This window comes from Pristiophorus japonicus, chromosome 5, assembly GCF_044704955.1.
Source record: "Pristiophorus japonicus isolate sPriJap1 chromosome 5, sPriJap1.hap1, whole genome shotgun sequence".
Classification (NCBI taxonomy): Eukaryota; Metazoa; Chordata; class Chondrichthyes; family Pristiophoridae; genus Pristiophorus; species Pristiophorus japonicus.
In genome coordinates, this window is record NC_091981.1 from 131,202,195 (window position 1) to 131,226,482 (window position 24,288).

General features: G+C 44.0%; 1 protein-coding gene across 1 annotated transcript in view; it reads right to left on the bottom strand.

The window, feature by feature from the left end:
• Nucleotides 1-24,288, bottom strand: part of LOC139264459 (dynein axonemal heavy chain 11-like) — a 679,414-nt gene that overhangs the window by 271,563 nt on the left and 383,563 nt on the right. The window contains exons 42-48 of the mRNA XM_070880970.1: nt 23,213-23,361; nt 21,030-21,180; nt 18,683-18,814; nt 14,656-14,829; nt 7,648-7,852; nt 5,879-6,044; nt 797-899 (exon numbers count right to left, since the gene is read on the bottom strand). Of these exons, the coding sequence (XP_070737071.1) occupies nt 797-899; nt 5,879-6,044; nt 7,648-7,852; nt 14,656-14,829; nt 18,683-18,814; nt 21,030-21,180; nt 23,213-23,361 (1,080 nt within the window). The remainder of the gene's footprint in view (nt 1-796; nt 900-5,878; nt 6,045-7,647; nt 7,853-14,655; nt 14,830-18,682; nt 18,815-21,029; nt 21,181-23,212; nt 23,362-24,288) is intronic.

Here is a 24,288-nt window from a genome sequence, read left to right on the forward strand (position 1 = left end):
GTAACATGGAGTTGCGCATCGCCTGTCATGAGCGCATACTATGAAATCATCCATGCGCCTCTGTCACAATTAGCCATCTATTCATTTTGATGGATGTAAAATTATGGAGGAGCTGTGCATTTGAATTCCTATAAAATTATTTCATATAGGAATATTAATAGTAACATTCTGAATTGTTTCTCTTTATTTGTTTAATGCCTTAGAACATTTATTTGCCATACTTAGTAGTTGAGTTACTGAGAAATCAAGACATCAAACGAAAATATATTTTTAAATGAATTAATTTGATTGGCATTCCTCTGCTCCTTGTTAACTGTTGTTGACTGACAAATTTTGACTGGAAGTTTGTTTTGAAATTGCTGATTGGCAACTTTCATTCTCGATTGCAATGTGTTCCTTGGCACATTTGATTCCTATTCAGTTGTGAATTTTTGCTTTTTTTAAATTCTGGCTTTAAGAAATTTCAGTGAATCAATTGCAAGTGTGACAAAGAAATCTGCAGGAGTGGCACAAGGCATGTGATGGACAGATAAAGAAATGTACAATCATACAATTTTTATATTAAAATAGATGATTCAGTCTTTCCAGATAGATGTGTTGTACAAACTACACTACTGTGGTTCAAACAAACTAAGATAAAACCATTTCAGTTGTTAGCAGAATTTTGGACTGGGAAGTGGGAACCCACAATCCTGGAATTGGTTAACACTCATACCTAAATGAAGGAATGTGCCTTTAACAGAAACATCTACCTTATTTGTCATATGTTCATCGCTGGCTTGTGATTCATTTTTACCTGAAGCCGAGGGTTGATGGTGAAACTTCCTGCTGTTGGATTCATGCAGCTGATATACTGACAGTTGTGAATTTCCTTCAGTGTTAGCTTCTGCCGATCATACCTGATCATTGTTAAATACAAAGAATTCAGAAAAGAATCAAGAACCTTAACAAATGTGTTCAAATTGATAAAATATGAATAAAAAGTAAAAGTGACTATAATCATCATTGGGGATAAATTGGTCTTAGCTGGTGGTGCTAAATGGGCGGTAACTACTCAGCAGCCCATCCTGCACCTCACATAATTCTCTTTTCCATAATGGAAATATGTTACCGCCGAATACCGATTTCACTACCGCTCACATTTAACATTTAATGCATTTCATGACAACTAAGTTAGCCACATAGAATTAATTATTATACAATACCACTGTTCTTCTCTTAAAAAACATAGAAAATAAAATCACATTCAGAACACATTCACGTACTGTGGTTTGGTAAGTAATTACTGTGTTACAACTAGTTCCTTAGTGTAAAAATTACAGCTAGGATTAGAGAGTCTAAAACTATCAATCACAACACTAGTGATTTATTGTTTCAACTATACACAATGAATCCATATCTACATAAATTTAATAAATTCAAAATCTGCTTATATGTGAAGTACAGGTTTTTTCCTATTTATTTTTCTGCTGTTTGCTGGATTCATATTCAATTTTATATATATTTATATATATATATGCAAATTCTCATTTATATGCAAGTAAAACATTTTCAAGTGTCCAAAGTCTGTTCTTACGCACATGAAAAGCTGATGCAAACATCTTGGGTGCGAACACCACTATAATTTTACTGCCAAGGTAATTCAACAATTATGACTTGCATTAGGACATGACCTACTCCTCTTTCTGCTTCTTTTCTTTCTAATTAGGAGATATGAAAGAACCTCTCCCCCTGCACCTCCCCCACCCCCCCCCCAAGAATAGACAAAATAGTTTCTTGTTATTTACCTGCTAAACTGTGCAGCACCTTAAATGCTCAATCTGTTAATAAAACAAACCTGCTGAGAAGTGAAGCACCTTTTTAACTTGGAAAAATACAGTTCTTTTTCTAACCTCCAACAGTTTAAAATTACTTTGTGAATTTTATAACAAGGGCAAATTCCGAAGGCACTTCTATTTGGGAGAACCATTGCACATTTTTTTTTAAGTTCACTGTAATCTTGGAATAAATAACAAAATAAAACAATCTTGGATTTGGTCCAGATGAACTACCATCATCAAAATGGTTAAATAAAACCAGAAGAAATCAGAACACAGATTGCAGGAACACACCAATTTTTCCCCATAAGATAAGTAAAAGCCATTTCAGGGCAAAATACACTTCTACCATGAAATATGTAATAAACAGAAAAAGCTGGTCATCGAACAGATGATCACTCTTAACCACCAAACATTTCTTCTCCATGACAATCACTTTTTGTCTTTCTATTTTATCAATATTACTATGGTCATTGCTTCTCTGAACCTTCCTCTCTTGTTCCTTCTAATCTCTAATTATGCCATCTTACATGCTCTTCATCCTCTCTGCAATCTCATTGTGTTGAAATCATAACATATCACACAGTCTCCTACTCTAACTCATTATACCTCAGGACTTCAAAACAATGGAACTTTGTACCGCCCCCCCTCCCCCTCTCTCAGTCTTTCAAAACCAAAGTTTGACAAGTTGATTGTTATCTGATTTACCTCATCTGTCCTATTTTTCAACCTTAATGCCCTGTATTATGAATGTTAGCTCTTTACCTGAATAACTAAATAAGAAACACCTCATAAAGGTTTACTGTGACACAAAATTACTAGAACTCAGTAATGTAGCCTCAAATTTTCATTTTTTTTGTCAGGATGGATAAAATACCAAAACAAGTTGAAATAGTTCCGTATAGTATAAGGAATTGGATATCTAGGATCAGCACTGGGGCCGAGAAAATCGAGGGTTTAGTGCTGGCTATTAAGGTCCATTTTGCTGAAAAAATGGCGGCCAATTCACTTCTGCCCGCCTCCCGTGAGCGTTGCTGGTGCTCACTAGAGAAATGGAAATGAGGCAGATCGTGACGTCAACGAGTGTGTAACGGTAATTTGACGCACGACTGGCCATTTTCAACGTCATCACTACACTTACCACCCTCTCTTAATCAAGCGTTCAGCAGCAGGAAGGAGCCCCCAACAGTGATATTTAAAGAGATCATCAACAGCAATTTACAGCTGACGATTTCACAATTTTACTGGGTCTTGCAACTTTCTAAATATGTTTAAAGTTGCTGAGATCACAAGGAGTGTTGGTGCAAATGGAGAATGCCTTAATTCTCATTTAAAGGCTTCTGCTCACACCACTTGCTCCCAGTCATGAGGCCTCTACTTGCAGTCCCCCTTATGCTTGAGTATCTTCAGGAGAGGGAGCGGAGCCAGCAAAGAGAAGATGCTCACAGAGCGGGAGGTGGGGCTGGAGGAGGACCAGGAGGGCTCTCAGCAGGAGGCCTTACCCACCTTGAGTTTTTCAAGACCATTTCTCTTACCTGCACTTAAGCGAGGAAAGTGTATGAAGAGGCTCCGCTTCACCAAGGAGGTGGTCACACCTCCTGCAACCAAACCTTCAGCCTCAATGCCGTGAGGTATGAATGGTGATAGCTAGAGGTTAGTGGTAGGTGAGTGATGGGAGTGTGGTGCATTGAGTAGTGTCTGAGGCTTATGGTGCAGGTGATGGGCTATAGAATTTGCTGAAGCCTTCACTCACCTAGACCGGCTGTGCGAAGTCATGAAACTTTTTTGGACACTGGATCCAGGTCCTTGGGACCATACTAGTGGCTATATCTGAGTCAGCAATCTCCTCCCACAACCTTCTGCAAATGACCTTGGATGGCCTCTTCCCACCCTGTGGGTATAGGACAGCCCACCTTCACTGCATTGCAAGAACAAAGGCCTCCAGTGCAGCACCTGAAAATCTTCTTGCTCACTCCCTTGGCTTGCTCTACAATGACAATGAGGTGCTTCTGCAATAAGTCTGAGCTTCCACTGCAGCACTTAGACATTTGGGTCGCTTCCACTTGAGCTGCAATGGAAGCTGAGACATCGGCCTTCAGACCCTGCATCATGGTTGGCTCCACAAGTGTCCTAATGGAGTTGCTCATCACTTCCATGCTGAAAATCATGGGCTCCAAGCTCTGCGCAAAGTTGGTGCCGGACTTCTCCATGTTCCTTAACAGTGACAACTGGCTCTCTGGCAGGCTTGCCAATGCACTAAGCATTTCTGTGTGCCTGCTCATCACCCTTCTTCTGTAGGCCGCCCCATCAAAGTCCACATCCGAGTCCTCTGAAGCACAACTCAGGGAGCTGGCACCTGCACTACCTTTTCTCCCTGCCCTGGCTGCAGTGCGCTTGTGCCCAGTGAACCACCACATCTAGATCCTGCTTTTATACTACCCTCTAAATTACATGCAGTGCCAGTATCTGAGCTGGTGCCTTTGAGTGTGAGATTGAGTGACGGCGTCCCTCCTCCTCCATCACTCTCCTCTTGCTCTTCCTGAACTGGCTGGCCAGGTTGGAGTTCTGAAAAGAAAAGTGCACACGGGTACGGTTGTGGTGATGGAAGTGGGGTTGGGAGGGGGTGGAGAAGCAAGATATGCATGCTTACATCATCAGCAGCTTGTAAGTGAGAAGAGATTGTGGGTTAAGGGGGAAGTGGGATGTGATAAGGAGGATTAGGTATGAGCATACCGTCATCTTCAATAATTTCAGCAATGCCGCTTGCAATGGCCTCAATGACGGCCTCTCCAATAATGTCGAGCATTGTCTCCTCCACCTGGGTAAGGATATGCAGGCTTGCCTGTCGCCTGCCGGTTAGCTACTGCTGCCACCTTGACTTCAGAGGAAAGTGTGTCAGTGAGTGTGGTGCAATGTGTTTGGGTGATGTGCCTGGTTGAATATCTGGTCGTGTGTGCAAGGTGTGAGATGTGGGTGTGAGGCCTGCAGCAGTGGTAAGTGTGTGAGGGTGAGGTGAAGCTATGTATGTGAAATTTGAGTCGTGACTGAAAGATTGTTTGTAGCTGAGTGATGGGGGTGGTGCATTAAGCAGTGTGTGAGGCTAGTGGTGCAGTTGGTGGGAGACGGCATTTGAAGATGCATTCACTGACCTTGACCACTCATTTGAGGTAATTGAACTTCTTTTGCCACGGCATCTATGTCCTCAGGGCAGGACTGCTGGCATTGAGCTCGTCGGTTATCTGCTCCCACTGCCTTTGTAGTGTATGTCTTGAAGGACTCCATTGTGCCTGTATCCTCCTTTCCACCCCCTGCACTAAGGCCTCTAGTACTGTGTCTGAGAACCATGGAGCACCTTCTCTGTCCTGTTGAGCCATTATTCAGTCACCTTTGCCTCCACAACCAGTTCAATGAGCTGCTGCAGGCAGAATACATCTCTACTTTGAGGTGCAGACTGCCTTAAAGAAGTGGAGGCTTGCTTTAACTGGACCTAGCCTTGCACAAACTTGGGCCCCCTGCTGAGTATTCAGTCACTCCGCATCACGTTCAGCGCTGGGCTGAATGCTGCAATTGTGTAATTAACCGACAGCGCGAAGGTTGCATGCTGTCTGCATTCCTTTCAACAGGCACAGGCTGATCACGCATCGCGATCCCCGCTCCTGTTTTTGTGTCCAATCCAATTTTTAGCCCCTGATATCTGGCTAATGTTCATCCCTCAACCAACTCCATCAAAACAAATTATTTTGTCATTCATCTCACTGCTGTTTGTGGAACATGACTTACAAAAACAGTGACTACATTTCAAAACATAATTCATTGGTCATGAAGTGTTTTGTAATGTTCTGGGTTCACAAGAGGCGCTATATAAATGCAAGTTTACTTTTCTGTATTATATAAAAGAACAGGGTTCTATTTATTAACAAAAAATATGTTTTTCTGTTTTATCTACTAAAGTTTGAAACAACCATTTAAGAGTCTCTGTAGAAAAGAATACATTTCAAACTAATGAATATCTCAACTTTGGCCAGCGTATTCATCATTCAAGGTCCGTGTGTAATGCTCACCAGTGTTTGTAGTCAATGTTCTGGCGGATTAGTGTGTGGGGCTGAACTGTTCCATAAGTGTCTACCTCTGGCATATTCATGTCATCAATGAAATAAATTAGCTTCTTATTTCCGGGGGGTCCATAATTACGACCAGCCTTTTTCTCAAGAGACTTCTCAAGAACACCTGATTTTTATTTATAAAAATAAAAACATGAAGCTGGAATTAGTACGTCAATGGAAGTCAAGAAATATGTTATATAAATAAGGGTAGAATTTATGAATTTGTACTCCTATCGTGGAACATCATGCACTAGAAATCTCCTGGGACTATCAGGAAGTCCTGCAGGATTTTCCAGTGATTAATTTTGATAGACAGAAAATCCTGCAGGGCTTGTTGATCTCCACACTTGAATTCCTAATATGTATTTATATATGAATCTATAAATTATACTGTATATTTCCTGTATAAACATACATACATTAAGAAATTTCTTGTGCCAATGTTCCTGGTGAGCACGTTATTTTATTATAAAACAATGGGGGCAAAACTGCCCTTGTTTATAGCCCCATTAGTGCCTCCGGGGGATGTTAATGGGGCACAACGAGGTTATCGCCCAGGGGAAGGTGTTGATAGCGCCTCCAGGGAAATTGCCACGGAGGTTTGAGGGGTGACCCCTTTGCGCCCCGTGGAGAAAATTGCCATGCGAGCGCTGAGGATGGAGCCGGTGGATGTCACCGCCAGGGCTCCCTTTAAAGGGAAGGCCATTTGCGCCGTGGGCTGCCATATTTTGCTGTCGGCTGACTCTTCTGTCAGCCTACAATGGCAGCCCTCGCCTCGACCGGGCTGCTGGGTGCCGGGCTGTTGGCCCGGTCAAGGGCGTCCTTGGTGGCCACCAAAGGGACTGTAGAGCGCGAGCGCCCCTTCCCTTTAATTGAAGGGGAGGGACATTCTGCCGCATCAGCGCTGCGTAGCTCTGACATTGTCGGTGGGGAGCTGTGTCTCCGTTGAGGGACGGAAGGGCCGAATTCCTCACTGGGGCGGAACTTCCAGGCCGGGCGATAAATGTCCTGGTCCCGGAAGGTTACCACCTCCAAACGGTGCGCGGGGCAATTTTGCCCCCAATATATTATAATTTGTCGAGATTCAAGAACTGAACAAAGAATAATAATTTGGGGGCCAAAAGTCCACAGGGCGTTGTGTGTGTGGGGTGGCTTCTTTCCACCGCTGACATGATCGTGGGGGAGGGGATGGTGGAGATTTCCTTCATCCCATTGGTAGGCATCTGCACCACTGGGGTGCATCTGCGGTTCATGCCAATTCCAAAAGGCCAGTCCTAGGGGAGGTGCCATATTTGCCACCTTCCCCCCTAAAGGAACCCATATCAGTCCACAGTGGCCCCCTTTGTGAGGGTCCACATATAAACAATTATAAAAACGCCTTTCTCTTCAAGTGGTTCAGGCTATGATCCCGACATGAACCACCGTGTGGGTCCCACTTCCACTATTGGCACACTGTCACGATGCTACACTGGGTTCCTCCGAGGGCTGGGAATGCAGGAACTCACGGTGCTGCCCCCTCTGCCCTTGTAAAGGGTGGGCGGAGGCTCCATCATTTACTAGGCTGTGCAGAAATTACCTCGCAAGGCCAGGACCCACAGCATCTGGGAACTCAACCAGGCCTAATGACAAATTTTAAAAATCTGTCTTCTGAATTGAGTTGATCTCATGAGACTGCACTAGGCATCAGCTTGAGTTGGAAAACAGTCCCTGAAACATCAATAACTTACGCTGTAGCATCACTGAAGAGGTGTAGTAGTTGAAACGCACTTTGGACACCATATAATCCTCTGATAGATTAGCAAGTCTATCTTCCACTAGGATGGTTTTGCCAACTCCTGCATTTCCCACAAGCATAACTGGCTTCCCCTTCTCAAGCAACAAATCTACAAAGTATTGTAGACTGGTGGTCTCAGCTGTAGGGACAAGGACTGCCTGCAATGAACAAAGAGCAACTTTTGTAGAATGACTGATTACTAACAGCATTAACTTGAATTATTCCAGACTAATGTCATAGTTCATCCCGTTTAATACCATAGTTAAATATTTTAAAGGAATAGTGCCACCAACTACTGGCATGGGGGTATGGGGATTGTACTCTTAGCCAGTTTGCCAATCTATACATCTTCAATAGACAACCAAATATCATTCCATTAATATATTAATATATCATTATTTACAGTTTATATAAAAACATTGTTAAGCCTAAAACATGGTTTAGGAGAGATTTATTTTAACTGAACCAAAAACAATGACACCAAGGCTGAGTTTTGCATGTAATTTTGTTTCTCCATGCAGCTGTTGTCTGTGCTTTTATTGGAGAGCAACATTCAGCCCCAAAAAGATCCCCTGTTTTTTTGGCACACCACTTGCAGAAAGGCTTCACACTCGACAACATCAAACAGAGTAGTGATGGCCATATGTCTGGGCTGTGCTATTGTGAACAATTAATTTTCTACGTTGGATAGAGGGGAGAGCTTAAACTGAGTGGCAAGTTTTCCTAGAGTACAAGGAATTACAAATGCTTCCCCCATCAGCATTGGGAGTTGGTTCCTTCTGTTATGTATGCAATAAGGGTTCAAACCGAGTACTGTTTAACTAAGCAAGGTACAACCTTGCTTCTGCTTTATTTAGGCCCAAAGTGCCTGACTCTCAAAATGGCTGGCCTTTTATACCTGAGCAGCACCATGTGCGTGCTGCTCAGTGGCCTCCAACAATGACGCCATCTGGAGACTACAAACAGAATGTACATACATGACAATACCTTCCTCTGAGATCTTATCACAGTCTTTCACAGGTTGAGACGGTCCAGTGCTTTGCGCTCCCGGGTTGACCGTCTCAGTTCGATTCCAGCCTTGGGTGAGTGTGCAGGGTCTGTTGTGGCTGATGGCTGGATGACTGACTTGTTGGGGGTGTCAGTGGCCATGTCAGGAATTGCAAGTCCATTTTTATTGAACAGGTCCGTGATGGAAATTCCAGGTTCACTGATGACCCTCGAGTCCTCTGAAGACTGTTGGTACATCGGTTGGTCATCAATGGTTTCTTCGTCTGACTATTCTGGCTCGTCTGTGTGCCTCAGCTTTATCTGATCCATGTGTTTCCTGCAAGTTTGCCCATTCTTGAGCTTAATAACGAACACTCTGTTGCGCTCCTTGGCCATGACCGTATCAGTGATCCATTTGGGTCTCTGACCATAGTTCAACACATATACAGGATCATTAACAGAAATCTCGCGTGACACAGTTGCGCGATCATGGTACCCTTGTTGACTTTATCTTCTGTATTCAACATGATTATTTAAATCCAGGTGTACCAGAGATAGCTTGGTCTTAAGACCTCTTTTCAGCATGAGTTCAGCAGCCGAGACCCCTGTGAGTGTGTGGGGTCTTGTCCTGTAACTCAGCAGTATGCAGGTCTGCAGTGACCCTTGGGTTACTCTCCTCATGCTTTGCTTGATAATTTGTACTGCACGTTCAGCTTGTCCGTTGGATGCAGGCTTGAATGGTGCTGACCTTACATGTTTTATGCCATTAAGTTTCACAAACTCCTGAAACTCCTGACTGGTGAAGCACGACCCATTGTCGCTCATCACTATGTCAGGCAGACCATGTGTCGCGAACATGACATTGAGATTCTCTATGGTTGCCGTCTATCCACTTCGAATAAACGTCCACCACCAAAAACATCTTGCCCAGGAAGGGATCTGCAAAATCTACATGGATCCTGAACCAAGGTTTGGCTGGCCACGACCACAGCGGCGATTCCATTGGTGCTTTGCTGACCTGCATGCAAGTGTTGCACTGATGCACGCATGCTTCCAGCTCAAAATCAATTCCTGGCCACCATACATGGGACCTGGCGATGGCCTTCATCATCACTATACCAGGATGTATGCTGTGTAACTCACGCATGAACTTCTCTCTCCCTTTCTTGGGCATTACAATACGATTGCCCCACAATATGCAATCTGCTTGAATAGAAAGTTCGTCCTTGCGACGAATGTACGGTTTGGTCTCCCCGTACATTTGCTTAGGTATGGCAGACCAATTCCCTCTGAGCCTCTGAGGATACTGTTGTGTATCTGTAAAGCATGCACTCCCATGTTCAGCCACCAGGTTGCTCATCCCCTGAAGTCCCAAGGGATCCCAACATCCCTTGGGAGCACTGTATAGAAGCCGGCCCCTAAGGCCTGTTCCTCACTCTGGAGTGACTTATTAAAGACTGAGGTCACTGTTACTTTAACCTCCCTGCCATCAGCGGCGATTTTCCTCCTGAGGAATTCGACCTCCGGTGCCATGAAGATGCACTTCGAGCGTTTCAGTCTGAGTCCCACTCTATCCAAACGCAATAGAACCTCTTCCAGGTTGTTCAGATGTTCCTTGGAGTCACGACCGGTGATCAGGATGTCATCTTGGAACATGACGGTTCTGGGAACGGACTTCAGTAGACTTTCCTTATTCCTCTGGAATATTGCTGCAGCCAAGCAAATTCCAAAAGGGCACCTGTAGTAAATAAACAGTCCTTTGTGTGTGCTAATGCACGCAAGTCTCTTCAACGTCTTGACCAACTCCTGTGTTATATAGGCCGACGTCAAGTCCAGTTTTGTGAACGACTTCCCTCCAGCTAGTGTCACAAACAAGTCATCAGCATTTGGTAATGGGTACTGATCTTGTTTCAAATCCCTGTTGATCGCAGCCTTGTAGTCTCCACAGATTCTGACTGTGCCATCACTTTTCAGCAGAGGAACAATGGGGCTGGCCCATTCATTAAATTCGACCGGTGATATGATCCCTTCACGTTGGATTCTGTCCAGTTCAATTTCGACCTTCTCCCTCATCTATACGGCACTGCCCGAGCTTTATGATGGACGAGTCTTGCATTTGATTCCATGTGGATCTGCACCTTGGCTCCCGTGAAGTTGCCAATACCCGGTTCGAACAGCGAGGTGAACTTGCTCAATACTTGGGCACATGTATGTTCCTCCGATGACAGCGCCTTTATATCGTTCCAGTCGCATCTGATTTTCTCCAACCAGCTCCTGCCGAACAGCGTTGGGCCATTGCCTGGAACAATCCACAGCGGTAACTCGTTACATGACACATTAATTTGTGCACTGCCAATCACCTTTATCAGTTCTTTGGTGTACGTGCGTAGCTTGGCATTAACAGGGCTCAGCCTGGGCCTCACAGTCTTAGTATCCCACAACTTAGTAAATGCCCTCTCGTTCATGATCGATTGACTCGCCCCCATGTCCAGTTCCATCGATAACTGGTATCCCGTTAAACTTCACATTAATCAAAATTGGTTTACTCTTGGTTATGAAGGAATACAGTCTATACACATCCTCCTCTGGCATCTCGGATTGCGTATCCGGATCCACGCTATCTGTCTCTCATCCTCCACGTGGTGTGTCGCAGCTCGCTTGCTCATCTCCGGACACTTGCGTTGGAGATGCCCCAATCTCAGACAGCCTTTGCAACTATATTGCTTAAATCGGCACTGCTGGTGCTGATGATTTCCCCCACAATGCCAACACGAAGAAGTCGGATACATTCTCACTGGCGGACTTTAGGCAGCCACAGGTTTCGCAAATGCAGCCGGATAGGCCCTGCCATGTGCCGCTCTGCCGAACGCTGAATCAATCGCATTTACAGTACTTGCCGAGGTTCGGTTCTTCACCGCTATTTGCTTTAGATTCCTGTCCGTCGTCATACATGATTGAGCGATCTGGATGGCCCTTTTTAAGTCCAACTCCTCCATTGCCTGAAGTTTGCGCAGGATCACTGTGTAATACCGATAATAAAGAAGTCCCGCAGCTTGTCTGCCAACACCGTCCCGAACTTGCATGGTCCTGCTCGACGTCTCAGGTCTGCAACGAATTCCACCGTGCTCTGGCCCTACTATCAAACATAGAAACATAGAAAATAGGTGCAGGAGTAGGCCATTCGGCCCATCGAGCCTATACCACCACTCAATATGATCATGGCTGATCATGCAACTTCAGTACCCCATTCCTGCTTTCTCTCCATACCCCTTGATCCCTTTAGCCATAAGGGCCACATCTAACTCCCTTTTGAATATATCTAATGAACTGGCCTCAACAACTTTCTGTGGTAGAGAATTCCACAGGTTCACAACTCTCTGAGTGAAGAAGTTTCTCCTCATCTCGGTCCTAAATGGCTTACCTCTTATCCTTAGACTGTGACCCCTGGTTCTGGACTTCCCCAACATCGGGAACATTCTTCCTGCATTTAACCTGTCCAATCCCGTCAGAATTTTATATGTTTCTATGAGATCCCCTCTCATTCTTCTAAATTCCAGTGAATATAAGCCTAGTCGATCCAGTCTCTCCTCATATGTCAGTTCTGCTATCCCTTCGCTGCACTCCCTCAATAGCAAGAATGTCCTTCCTCAGATTAGGAGACCAAAACTGTACACAATATTCAAGGTGTGGTCTCACCAAGGCCCTGTACAACTGCAATAAGACCTCCCTGCTCCTATACTCAAATCCTCTCGCCAAGAAGGCCAACATGCCATTTGCCTTCTTCACCGCCTGCTGTACCTGCATGCCAACTTTCAATGACAGATGTACCATGACACCCAGGTCTCGTTGCACCTCTCCTTTTCCTAATTTGTCACCATTCAGATAGTATTCTGCCTCTCTGTTTTTGCCACCAAAGTGAATAACCTCACATTTATCTACATTATACTGCATCTGCCATGCATTTGCCCACTCACCTAACCTATGCAAGTCACCCTGCAGCCTCTTAGCATCCTCCTCACAGCTCACACTGCCACCCAGCTTAGTGTCATCTGCAAACTTGGAGATATTACATTCAATTCCTTCGTCCAAATCATTAATGTATATTGTAAATAGCTGGGGTCTCAGCACTGAACCTTGCGGTACCCCACTAGTCACTGCCTGCCATTCTGAAAAGGACCCGTTTATTCCTACTCTTTGCTTCCTGTCTGCCAACCAGTTCTCTATCCATGTCAATACATTACCCCCAATACTATGTGCTTTAATTTTGCAAATTACTCTCTTGTATGGGACCTTGTCAAAAGCCTTTTGAAAGTCTAAATGCACCACATCCATTGGTTCTCCCTTGTCCACTCTACTAGTTACATCTTCAAAACATTCTAGAAGATTTGTCAAGCATATCCATGCTGACTTGGACCAAACGTATGTATAAAACCTGTATCTTGAGATGATGATGCCATCGTCTGGATTGAGGTGCTCCCATACCAATGTACACAACTCCTCATACGTTTTCACTTGGCATGAGTAGATTCTTTATCAGACCGTAGACCTTTGAACTGCATACAGTGAGGAACATGGCCCGGCGCCGATCTGCATCGTCAACCCCCTTCATTTTGTTGGTCACGCAGTACTGGTTCAAACGGCTCACAAAGTCTGCCCAATCTTCTCCCTCCACGAATCGCTCTAAAAATCCAATCGTGCTCATTTTGCAAACAAAGGTTCTTATATTCTCGTCGCCAAATGTTATGTATGCAATAAAGGTTCAAACTGAGTACTGTTTACAACCTTGCTTCTGCTTTACTTAGGCCCAAATGCCTGACTCTCAAAATGGCTGGTCTTTTATACCTGAGCAGCACCATGTGGGTGCTGCTCAGTGGCCTCCAACAATGACGCCATCTGGTGGCTACAAACAGAATGTACATACATGACACCTTCACCACAGCATGCATAATATTATTTCAGTGATACCAACTGTGCAGCGACTGAGTGCAAATCTTTTCTGTTCATTATAGTCCATCTATTGATGTGAAGAGGCCTGACGCTCACATTGTTGCTATCTACCATGCCTTTCAGTGAAGCTGGATGTCCTGACACATGGATGTCTCTTTTCCACAGGAAAAGTAATGAAGATGTTATTCCTTGCAAACAACACTTGTCATTTGCTTTATGCATATGTGCATTGCAGACTACCTGCTGTGGCGCATGTCCAATTCAGGTCCCGGACAGTGATACGTGTGACCTAAATGCGGAAAGGAATTTGGAACTTGCATTTCTTGGCCCTTCATGGACTCCTCTCCGTCATCTTTCTGTATGGTGCACTTTCAAAACCAGCAATGATAAAGAATAACAAAGAAAACTATTGGCAAGGAAAAAAATAAACCATATGCGTAAACTAACTAATGCATTGGAGCAAATTGCAGTATGAGGGAAATAAAAATGCAACAAAATAATATCACCTTGAAATGAAACACTTTAAGATGCCTATTTAAACTGGCAAAGTCCGAGGATGCTCCCGTGTCTATTTTTTGGGCTAAGTGTGCCATTTGGGTGTAACCTCGCTCGAAAACATAAATATCGGCGTGGGACCTGTAATGAGGGGATTCAACTGTTGAAATGAGGATGTCCTTGTCCATAGCACAGCCACACTTTTGGCCCAAATTCAGCCAATTGCAAATTAGGTGCCCTGCAAATTGGTTACATGAGGTCGGACACCAATTTTCAACCTGTGCCCACTGCATGAGAGAGTTTGGGGGCATGGCCTGAGAACGTTAGAATTTTACATGTTTATAATAGATTTTTCAATATCTATAATTTCACAATTAGTTTTGAATCTATCTGTATGGTTTTACATCTGAAATGTTAACCTGCGTTTTCTTTCCAGCTGCTGATGGGCCCGCTGTCTAAGTCCATCTATTTTGAGATTTCTAGCATTTGCAGTTTTTTTCCTTTTCATCTGAATAGGCATCAGTTCACTTACTTGAAAAGGATTATCTGCTTCCATTTCAAACGCTGGGACCTTTTCAGACCAAAGGCTGAATTTTTTTGTATCAGGATCAAGGTAATAATCAAAGACAGTGCCCTGAGATGGAAGTTTAACAACTTTAATTTCTTTGCACCACCAATGGCTGAATTCAGCACGATAATCGACCAGCTGAAAAAGAAATCAACAATCACATTTAGTGTATCATACAGTCTAATTTACTACCTGAGTGCTGCTGCCTTTACATGCCTTTACATGTACCATAAAACTAACAAACACAGCCCTTAACTAACATTATGCAAGGCTCATTTAGAATTCTAAAAATATATTAGAATAAATTATTCTGCGTCACAGAAATCTTAACAGGACAATGGCTCCAAATTGGCAGGAATGCAGCGAAAGGCCCTGAACATGGGCCAGGACCCAGTCAGGCCTGGTGCCAGCCTTTGCTGGAGACCTTGTCTGGGGCAGAACCCCACCTACACCAAATATGGTCACCTTTTAGCCAGGATGGGAGCGAGGGCATGGGAACCCTATCTTAGGAGTTCCTTCTTCCTTGACCTCAGTGGGACCCAGGGCAAGGTTGAAGGCCCAGTGAGGTGAGGTGCACTGGTCTACAAGAGGGCAAGTGAGCTCCACAGAACAGGGATGCCAGGCAGGGAAATGGCTCGGACCTCCAAAGAACTGGTCATTTAAAAATTATACACTCCCTTACACGGGGAGTTGAAAGAGTATGAAAAAACATTTCCCTGTGTGGGGAACCAGGCATTCTTACTTGTCAAACAGCTACAAACCGGAGTTTGTTGCCTGTGTGGGCTGGTAGGTGCCCGAGATGCACCTATAGTGGCGTGGATCACAGAAGAGTTATCTTCCAACTGATCTCGCATACTCTGGTGGGACTAGCACTAGAAAAGCACTACTGGATATGAGCCCGGCATAGATGTTGGGATTGCGAATTCAAGACCAATAACACCAAACACAGCCCTTAACTTTTATGACTGGAAGGCTATTTCCAGTACAGTTCCGCGGCGCTCAGTACTAGATCCCTTGCGTTTTGTTGTATATATCAATGATTTAGACTTGAATGTAGGGGGTATGATTAAGACTTTGGCAGATGATTCAAAAATTGGCCATGTTGTTGACAATGAAGAAGAAAGCTGTAGACTGCAGGAAGATATCAATGAACTATTCAGGTGGGCAGAACAGTGGCAAATGGAATTCAATCCGGAGAAATGTGAGTTAATGCATTTGGGGAGGGCTAACAAGGCAAGGGAATTCATAATGGTAGGACACTGAGAAGTGTAGAGGAAGAGAGGGACCTTGGAGTGCATGTCCACAGATTCCTGAAGGTAGCAGGCCAGGTAGTTAAGGTGGTTAAGAAGGCATATGGGATACTTGCCTTTATTAGCCGAGGCATAGAATATAAGAGCAGGGAGGTTATGCTTGAACTGTATAAAAAAGCTAGTTAGGCCACAGCTTGAATACTGCGTGTAATTCTGGTCACATTCACAGGAAAGATGACCAGGGGGCATAGATTTAAAGTAAGTGGTAGGATGTTCAGAGGGGATTCGAGGAGAAATCTTTTCACCCAGAGGGTGGTATGGGTTTAGAACTCACTGCCTGAAATGGTGATAGATGCGGAAACCCTCATAGCATTTAAAAAGTACTTGGATATGCACTTGAAGGAAAGTGGGATTAGACTGGATGGCTCTTTGTCGGCCGGCATGGACACGATGTGCTGAATGGCCGCGTTCTGTGCTGTAAATTCCTATGATTCTATGAACTGTATCAATTTGAAAATATGTATTGAAACCATAAGTTAACAAAAAAATACACAATCGAGCCTTTTAATCAAGATCATTGCCCAAACTTTCTACGCATCGAATCGCACCATATTTGTGCCAATGTGACTTGAGCGCTGCTTGGATTTGGTAAGTGAACTAAATTAGTATCTGCCGAATCTCACTGACAGCTGGTAAACAGCCTTGTGAGGCAACATCATGTACTTTTTCCAGCCACCTGGGCCTCCTTCTTCCATTCCTCTTCAGCAAGTTCCTGTCGTAGCTCCTCCAAGTGGATGCCTCTTTCTATGACATGATTGTGCAGAATGCAACATACCATGATGATCCTGGACACTTGGCAGGCTTGGACTGCAGAATGTCGCCAACCTGTCCCAGCATCAAAAGTGCTGCTTCAGAATTTGAATTAAATTCTCAATGATAGTGCTGATGGAGACATGGCCTTGTTATACCAGTGCATGGCTTTGAATGTCACTGAGGAGTCATAAGGCAAGGCAGCAATGGATATCCTTGACTCCCACAAACCAGCCTTTCACTGCCTGGGAACTTTAAAACTGATGTGGAATGGAAGACTGCTGTAAAACTAAGGCAGCATGGAGCAGAAATTGAGATGGGTTGTGCCCGTTTTTGGGTGTAAAATGGGTGCAAAGCATGCCAATTTAGCAGTGGGACGACATGTGCCCAATCTGCACAGACATTGGGCTCACTGCCAAATTTGTGGCACCATTTTTTAGGCGTCTCGGACAACATTTGATAATAGACTCCTTGACTATGTTAATTAGGGATCTAACACCTGTTGAAGGACTCCTGGGTAATATTTGTTACGGATAAGCAGGACAGGCTTCGGGCCTGCCTCGCTGAAGATTCTTTAGTGGCCCCTGCGACAGCCAACTACAGTTTAGTATTTTTTGGAACAAAATCTTGCCATGGAGCTAGGAGTGCTCCTCCCAATTCCACAGTCCTGGCAACTGCCCTCGCACCCCTGCCCCCCCCCCCCCCCGCCCACTGCAACCTCTCCCCCTACTCCAACCCCTAAATCTAGAACTTACCTCAGGGCTGCTACCAGCAAGGCAGACACCCTGAAATTGACTTTTCTCGTGGGGAGAGCTGCCTGTGTAGACACGATTGGTGCTGACAGCTCACCTTGAATATGTAGATGAGACCGAGGAGCAATTCCTGGCAATCCTCTGAAAATGAGTCCAGATGCAAATCCCTACCCATGTGTGCAACCTGGAAATCTAGAAGTGACTTTCATAATGCACTGATAGTGGTCACACACAAGCTTCACATTGATGCAGTAGAAGGCATTCATTTCAGGTGGTGCGTGATGAACAAGACAACATCTATCACCCCCCTGTACTCTGGTCATTCCTGTCATTCCCAAGATCCCGAGGGTTCTGGGCTACTGTTCCTTGGGAACTAATTGTAATTACTGATACTGGGTAATTTCTATAAACAGTTGATGGCAGATTTACCAATACTCCACTTGGCTGTAAATAATCACCAGGGCAGAATGCAAAGCTGACAATTGGGCATGGACCGAAAATCATCAGGCTCTGTTATTGGTTTGCATTCCTCCTCAAATGCTCTGCTTTACAAAAAAACACAATGGAGGAATGTTTTCCCCAGGCTTTCTCTATAAATGAATAGTTCTTAAGGCAAGTTTTACTATACATTAATACAAGTGCAGGATTTCATAACTCCCACATTATATTTGAACCTTTCTTATCAATATAAGATCTCTATTTTACATTCAAAAGCCAAAATCAGTTCTCAGGAAAGCATTGTAATTCAATGTACTCTAAACAAAACACCAAAAAACGATGCCAAGATAGTAGTCATTTACATCCATGTTAACAGGAAACCCTTGTGTGTCCTGTGAAAACTGACTGTAGTCAGTGTCAGTGTGTACAAGTGGAGGATGTCTGATGGTGGCCATGTTTTATACCACAGCAACCATCTATTTCTCTTACAAAAGCAAAATACTGCAGATGCTGGAAATCTGAAGTAAAAACAGAAAGTTGACCTGAAACATTAACTGTTTCTTTCTCCACAGATGCTGCCTGACCTGCTGAGTATTTCCAGACTGTTCTGTTTTTACATCTATTTCTCTTGTTGGTGAAAACACCTCACAGCGTAACAGGCACATAAAACTCTAATGGTCATAGCCACTTTTCAATAATGTAAACATAAAAGAGTCATATCTAGAAAAGGCAAGAACCAACCTGATCTTGATATACTGCTCCACCGAAGGCCCAGATGCAGGCAAAGACAAAATAAAGCTCATAAAGTTCTCGTGGAGAATCAGGAGGCACATTCTTTGGAGTCAGGAGACATTCCAAAAGTGAGCAAAGGGTCTAAATGGTAATAACATGATTAGAAAAGCACAGAAAAATGATCAAAACAGAGTAGTTCCCTCCGTTCCACCCCCCGCCCCCCCACAGCTCACCGGGTGAATGTATCACACATTGTGGCACACAGCCTTCTAGACTAAGTTAACCTCTGCTCTGTGCTGAATCAGCCAAAATAGCGGTCAGTGTGGTACACAGGTCTCAGTTTCCCAACACGAGCTCTTGATCTATAGGGAAAGATTTTGACTTAGTGCCATAGTATAAAAGGGGCGAAAGTGAATTGGCAGCCTGTTTATTTCTCTTCTGATTTTTATTTCCATTGATGTAAAACAGGCTGCCGATTCACTATCACCCGTTTTACGCTATCGCACAAAATCAAAATCTACCCTACTGACCTTTGCCGGAAGCACATGTGTGAGTAGTGGGTGAAGACAAAGACAGAGTTGGTAGAAATTAATCCCATGACTGAAAATCCTACTAACACTCAATGTCCAGGTTCATGTGTGAAGACCATCCGCATGGGAATGGTACCAGAGAGAACTATACAAACCAAAATGCAAGCTTTTATACTCAACCAAAGTATTGAATACAATCCAGCTATCAGAAGATATTCCTTCCCTGCGAATCTCCTTCCCTGGGTCTGATCATGCCCTTCACAGACCTTCTTCCCTCAGGGCCGTAAAGCCAGATTACGGCCAGTAACACCTCAACTGAGTTTTTAAAACTGTGGGTTTGTTGTTCTGAAGAAGCACCAGTCTCAAACTTTGACTTTCAATCTTTATTGTTACACTTTCTAGAGTTGTAGCAGCACGAGATTTTCCACTCTCCCCTGAGGTAGGTTGCCTATCAAGGTGGGCGAAAAGCCTGCATGATCTCCAAATGAAAGCCTTGAAAGTTGTGGAGGGTTCAATGTCAGCTAGCAACCGAGTTGAGTTTGTTGCCAAATGGGGACTGTGATGGGAGAACTCATTAGGCAGCGGGCTTTGATCTTAGTAAGCTGGAGGTTTCCCTTATTAGATATAACTACAGTTGCCTAATGTCTGGCACAAATTAGTTACTACATTGTGAGAAAGGCACGGCCTTCTAAAGCATTGTCAATGGGTCACAGCGAAGTATCTGCAGACAGGAAAGGGTGAACACCAACAAGTCGAGAGCCAGAAGTTACACAGAATGCCTGTTAATTCAGGCATCCCTGCAGGTCCTCCTAATTTTCTGGCTCCTCTTCCTCAAAGCAGAGGAACAGGGGGAGGTCTAAGGTTCCCAAGGCCACAGACGAAAATCTATCTGAAAGTATCTGCATTTAAATTGATGGATATATTTACTGGCAATCTCTTAAGAGACTCACCTGGAATTTCATCAAATGACTTAACTTTCCGACTGCATGCTGACACCGGGGAACTGAGGTTGATTCCGGGGATGAGGGGGTGGATTTGTGAAGAAAGGTTGAGCAGGTTGGACCTATACTCATTGGAGTTCAGAAGAATGAGAGGTGATCTTATCGAAATGTATAAGATAATGAGGGGGCTCGACAAGGTGGATGCAGAGAGGATATTTCCACTCATAGGGGAAACTAAAACTAGGGGACATAGTCTCAGAATAAGGGGTCGCCTATTTAAAACTGAGATGAGGAGGAATTTCTTCTCTCAGAGGGTTGTAAATCTATGGAATTCTCTGCCCCAGAGAGCTGTGGAGGCTGGGTCATTGAATATATTTAAGGCGGAGATAGACAGATTTTTAAGCGATAAGGGAATAAAGGGTTATGGGAAGTGGGCAGGGAAGTGGAGCTGAGTCCATGATCGGATCAGCCATGATCTTATTAAATGGCGGAGCAGGCTCGAGGGGCCAGGTGGCCTACTCCTGCTCCTATTTCTCATGTTCTTATGTTCTCACCCTCTGGTAGTACACAACAGAAGTTTGGGTATATGCTGGATACATATTTCTGGCCATTATTTTAAATGGTTGGAAAATCATGTGCAGCTGCATCCAAATTTCTGCTCTGTGCTCCCAACAGCTGAGACTCCTTATGCATGCTCCTCTATTTATTGATTATGTCCCCTCAGTAAAAATATTGAAAGAGTGAAAAGTTTTTGTAGTGAAATGATTTGAAATAATTCTATTTTAAGTTATCAACAGCAGCTGTAATTTTATTTTATTTAAGTGACTTATGAAAACCTGCAACCTCCAGAGGCAGATCATGGGAGAGAGTAGATGTGATGATTACCTGCACCATGCTGTTTTCAGGAATGGGGGTGATGGTTTTAATAGAAGATCGCAGCTGCTCCAGACACGAAGGAACATATTTATCGAAGAGAATGGTCAGGTTTGTTTTTTCCGATTGGTAGATTCTCGTGTCAATCCAGCTCGTCACATATCTATGCATGAAGAGTCACAAAGTTATGGCTGCATGCAATGTTTTTTTCAGAAAAAGTAAACAGAAGATCCTGGAATTACACAGGAGCCTGCCAGAATGGCTGGATATTTGCCTGGAATCCAGGTATGACATGTCCCTGCCTTAAGTGAAGGTTTCCTTTATGGCGTTGTGGGGGCAGAGCCTCTGCTTGCACCTAAAAGACTATCGATAAGGTCTCCTAAGTCCTGACTGATCGTGGTGGAAGGAGGTCCAGGAAGTGATCGACGCCTGGATGGGGGGAGATTAGGGGTGTTTTCTTTTACATTTTAAAGCTGTTTCCTGACACAAGATGAGAGGACATCCAGATTCCTCTTCTGGGTGGTGGTGGGGAGGGGGGACGACTTGTCAGCTTTTCCAATGTCCTCAACAAAGGGACACATTTAAGAACACTGGAAAGGAAAGGGATGTTGGAGATAGGGCAGGAGTTTGCAAAGGCAGAGGAGTCAAGGGTGTGATTTTTGAGGAGGGGGTGATGAGATCAGTTTTGAAATCCTTGCCCATCTTTTCTGCAACTCCAGGTTTGAACCTCTCTCAATCAGGTTTCCGATCCTGCTACATCACTGTATTGGATCTAACCAAAGTCACGAATGACATCCTCTGTGATTGTGACCATGGTACATTTTCCTTGCTTATCCTCCTTGACCTCTCTGCAGCCTTTGACACGGTCAACCACATCAACCTCCTCCAGTGCCTCTCCTCTGTTGTCGGGCTCAGTCACTTAGTTCCACTCTTAGCTATCGGATCATTCTTTTCCGACCAGCACACTATTCCTCCAGAGTCCCCTAAGGCCCACTTCTCTTCCTCATCTATATGTTGCCGTATGGCGACATCAACAACCACAACAACTTGCATTTATATAACGCTTTATTGTAGTAAATCGTCCCAAGGCACGTCACAGGTGCTTTAATTTAAAAAATTGACACCGAGCCACACGAGAACATATTAGGACAGGTGACCAAAAGCTTAGTTAAAGAGGTAGGTTTTAAGGAGCATCTTCAAGGTAGAGAGGTGGAAAGTTTAAGTAGGGAATTCCAGAACTTAGGGCTAGGCAGCTGATTGTACATCGCCAATGATGGAGCAGTGAAAATCGGGAATGCTCACGAGTCCAGAATTGGAGGATGCAGAGACCTAAGAGGGTTGTAGGGCTGGAGGAGGTTACAGAGATAGGGAGGGGCGAGGCCATGGAGGGATTTGAAAATAAGGCTGAACATTTTTAAACTGAGGCATTGCAGGACCGGGAGCCAACGTAGGTCAGAGAGCACAGGGGTGATAGGTGATCAGGATTTGGGGTGGATTAGGATACGAGCAGCAAAATTTTTGATCAGCTCAAGTTTATGGTGGGTTCAAGGTGGGAGATCGGTCAGGAAAATATTTCAATAGTCAAGCCCAGTGGTAAAGGCATGGTTGAGGGTTTCAGCAGAACATGACCTGAGGTAGAGTTTGAGATGGGTGATGTTACGGAGGTAGAAATAGGCTTGGTGATGGAGAGGATATGAGGTTGGAAGCTCAGCTTAGGGTCAATTAGGACTCCATTGTTGTGAACAGTCTGGTTCAGCCTCAGACAGTTGCCAGGGAGAAGGATGAAGACGGGGTCTTATCCTAAAGATGGCACCTCCGACAGTGCAACACTCCCTCAGTACTTCACTGGAGTGTCAACCTAGATTTTTGTGCTCAAGTCTCTAGAGTTGAACTTGAACCCACATTCTTCTGACTCAGAGGCGAGGGTGCTACCAACTGAGCCACAGCTGGCATAAAAAAGATGGCATCTCTGACAGTGCAGCATTTCCCCAGTGTGTTAGACAAAGTGTTCTGGAGTATCAGCTTAAGTCTCTAGAGTGGGACTTGAACCCACAATCTCCTGACTCAGGGATAGCTACCAACTGAACCACGGCTGATACAAGCAAGCAAGCATGCAAGCATCAACTGCTAAACGGTCTAATGCAAATAATTCAGTCATTGTGTTATTACCAACACCAATAAAATCAGCAACTCACGGATTCCAGCCCAAGTCCTGAGGATTAATATATAAAATGCCCGCTCTGGAAACAGTGGCCGGTGTAGCTGTTTTTAAATGGCTTATCTCAAACAAAAGGCGCATGGAAGGATTAAGTGGAATACGTTCGTTGCTGGCAAGTGTCAGGACCTGCATGCAAATATCAAAAAATGGTGTTCAAAAGTTAATATTAGTACATAGAATACAATTTACAACAGAAAAATAGTTAGAAGCTTTTATTTCAAGTTTTAAATTCATATATTTCTCCCCCAAAAGAATAGGTGACTTATCAACTAAGGGAGAGCTGTGGAAACCCCAGACAGATAACAAAGAAAAATTCATCTTCCCAAGACTCTTAACAAAGTAGAGGAACAGAGGGCTCTTAGGATGCAGATCATAGGGATAGATTTTTGTCAAGCTGGTTGGATCACCATCTCATTGTAGAACCTATTCAATTTTCATTCCATTATCAATAGAATGACCAATAGAATGATTCTACAATGAGCAAAAGATCCAACTTGCCAGGCCACAGTCCTGGGGGTGAAGTCAAAAATTTATCCCATTGATCTTTAACGGTTGGAGTTCAGGTAGAAGAGGCCAAAAAAGGGCAAATGGGATTCTTGGTTTTATATTTGGGGGCCTGAATAAAGATGTATGGAAGTGATATTGAACTCATACAAAACATTAGTTAGACCACTGTTGGAGTATTGGACAGTTCCGGTAAGGTAATTAGAAACATGGAAAGAGTAAAGTGAAGATTCAGTAAATGACATCAAGAATGAGAGGTTATAGTTGTAAAGACAAGCTTGAAAAATTGGGGCTTTTTTCACTGAAACAAAGGTTAAGAGATCCAGTAGAGGTTTCAAGATTATGAAGAGGGTAAATAGTGAAAGATTGCTTCCAGTGGTTGGTGAATCAATAACTAGGTAGGCATGAACTCAGGATTATCGCCAGAAGAACAAAGGGTAAAGTTAAAAGTTTTTTTTTCATACAGAGGGTTAGAACATAGAATGCTACTGAAAGTGGCTATCAGGGCAGCGACTATGTCATTAAAAGGGGATTTAGAGAAATACTGGA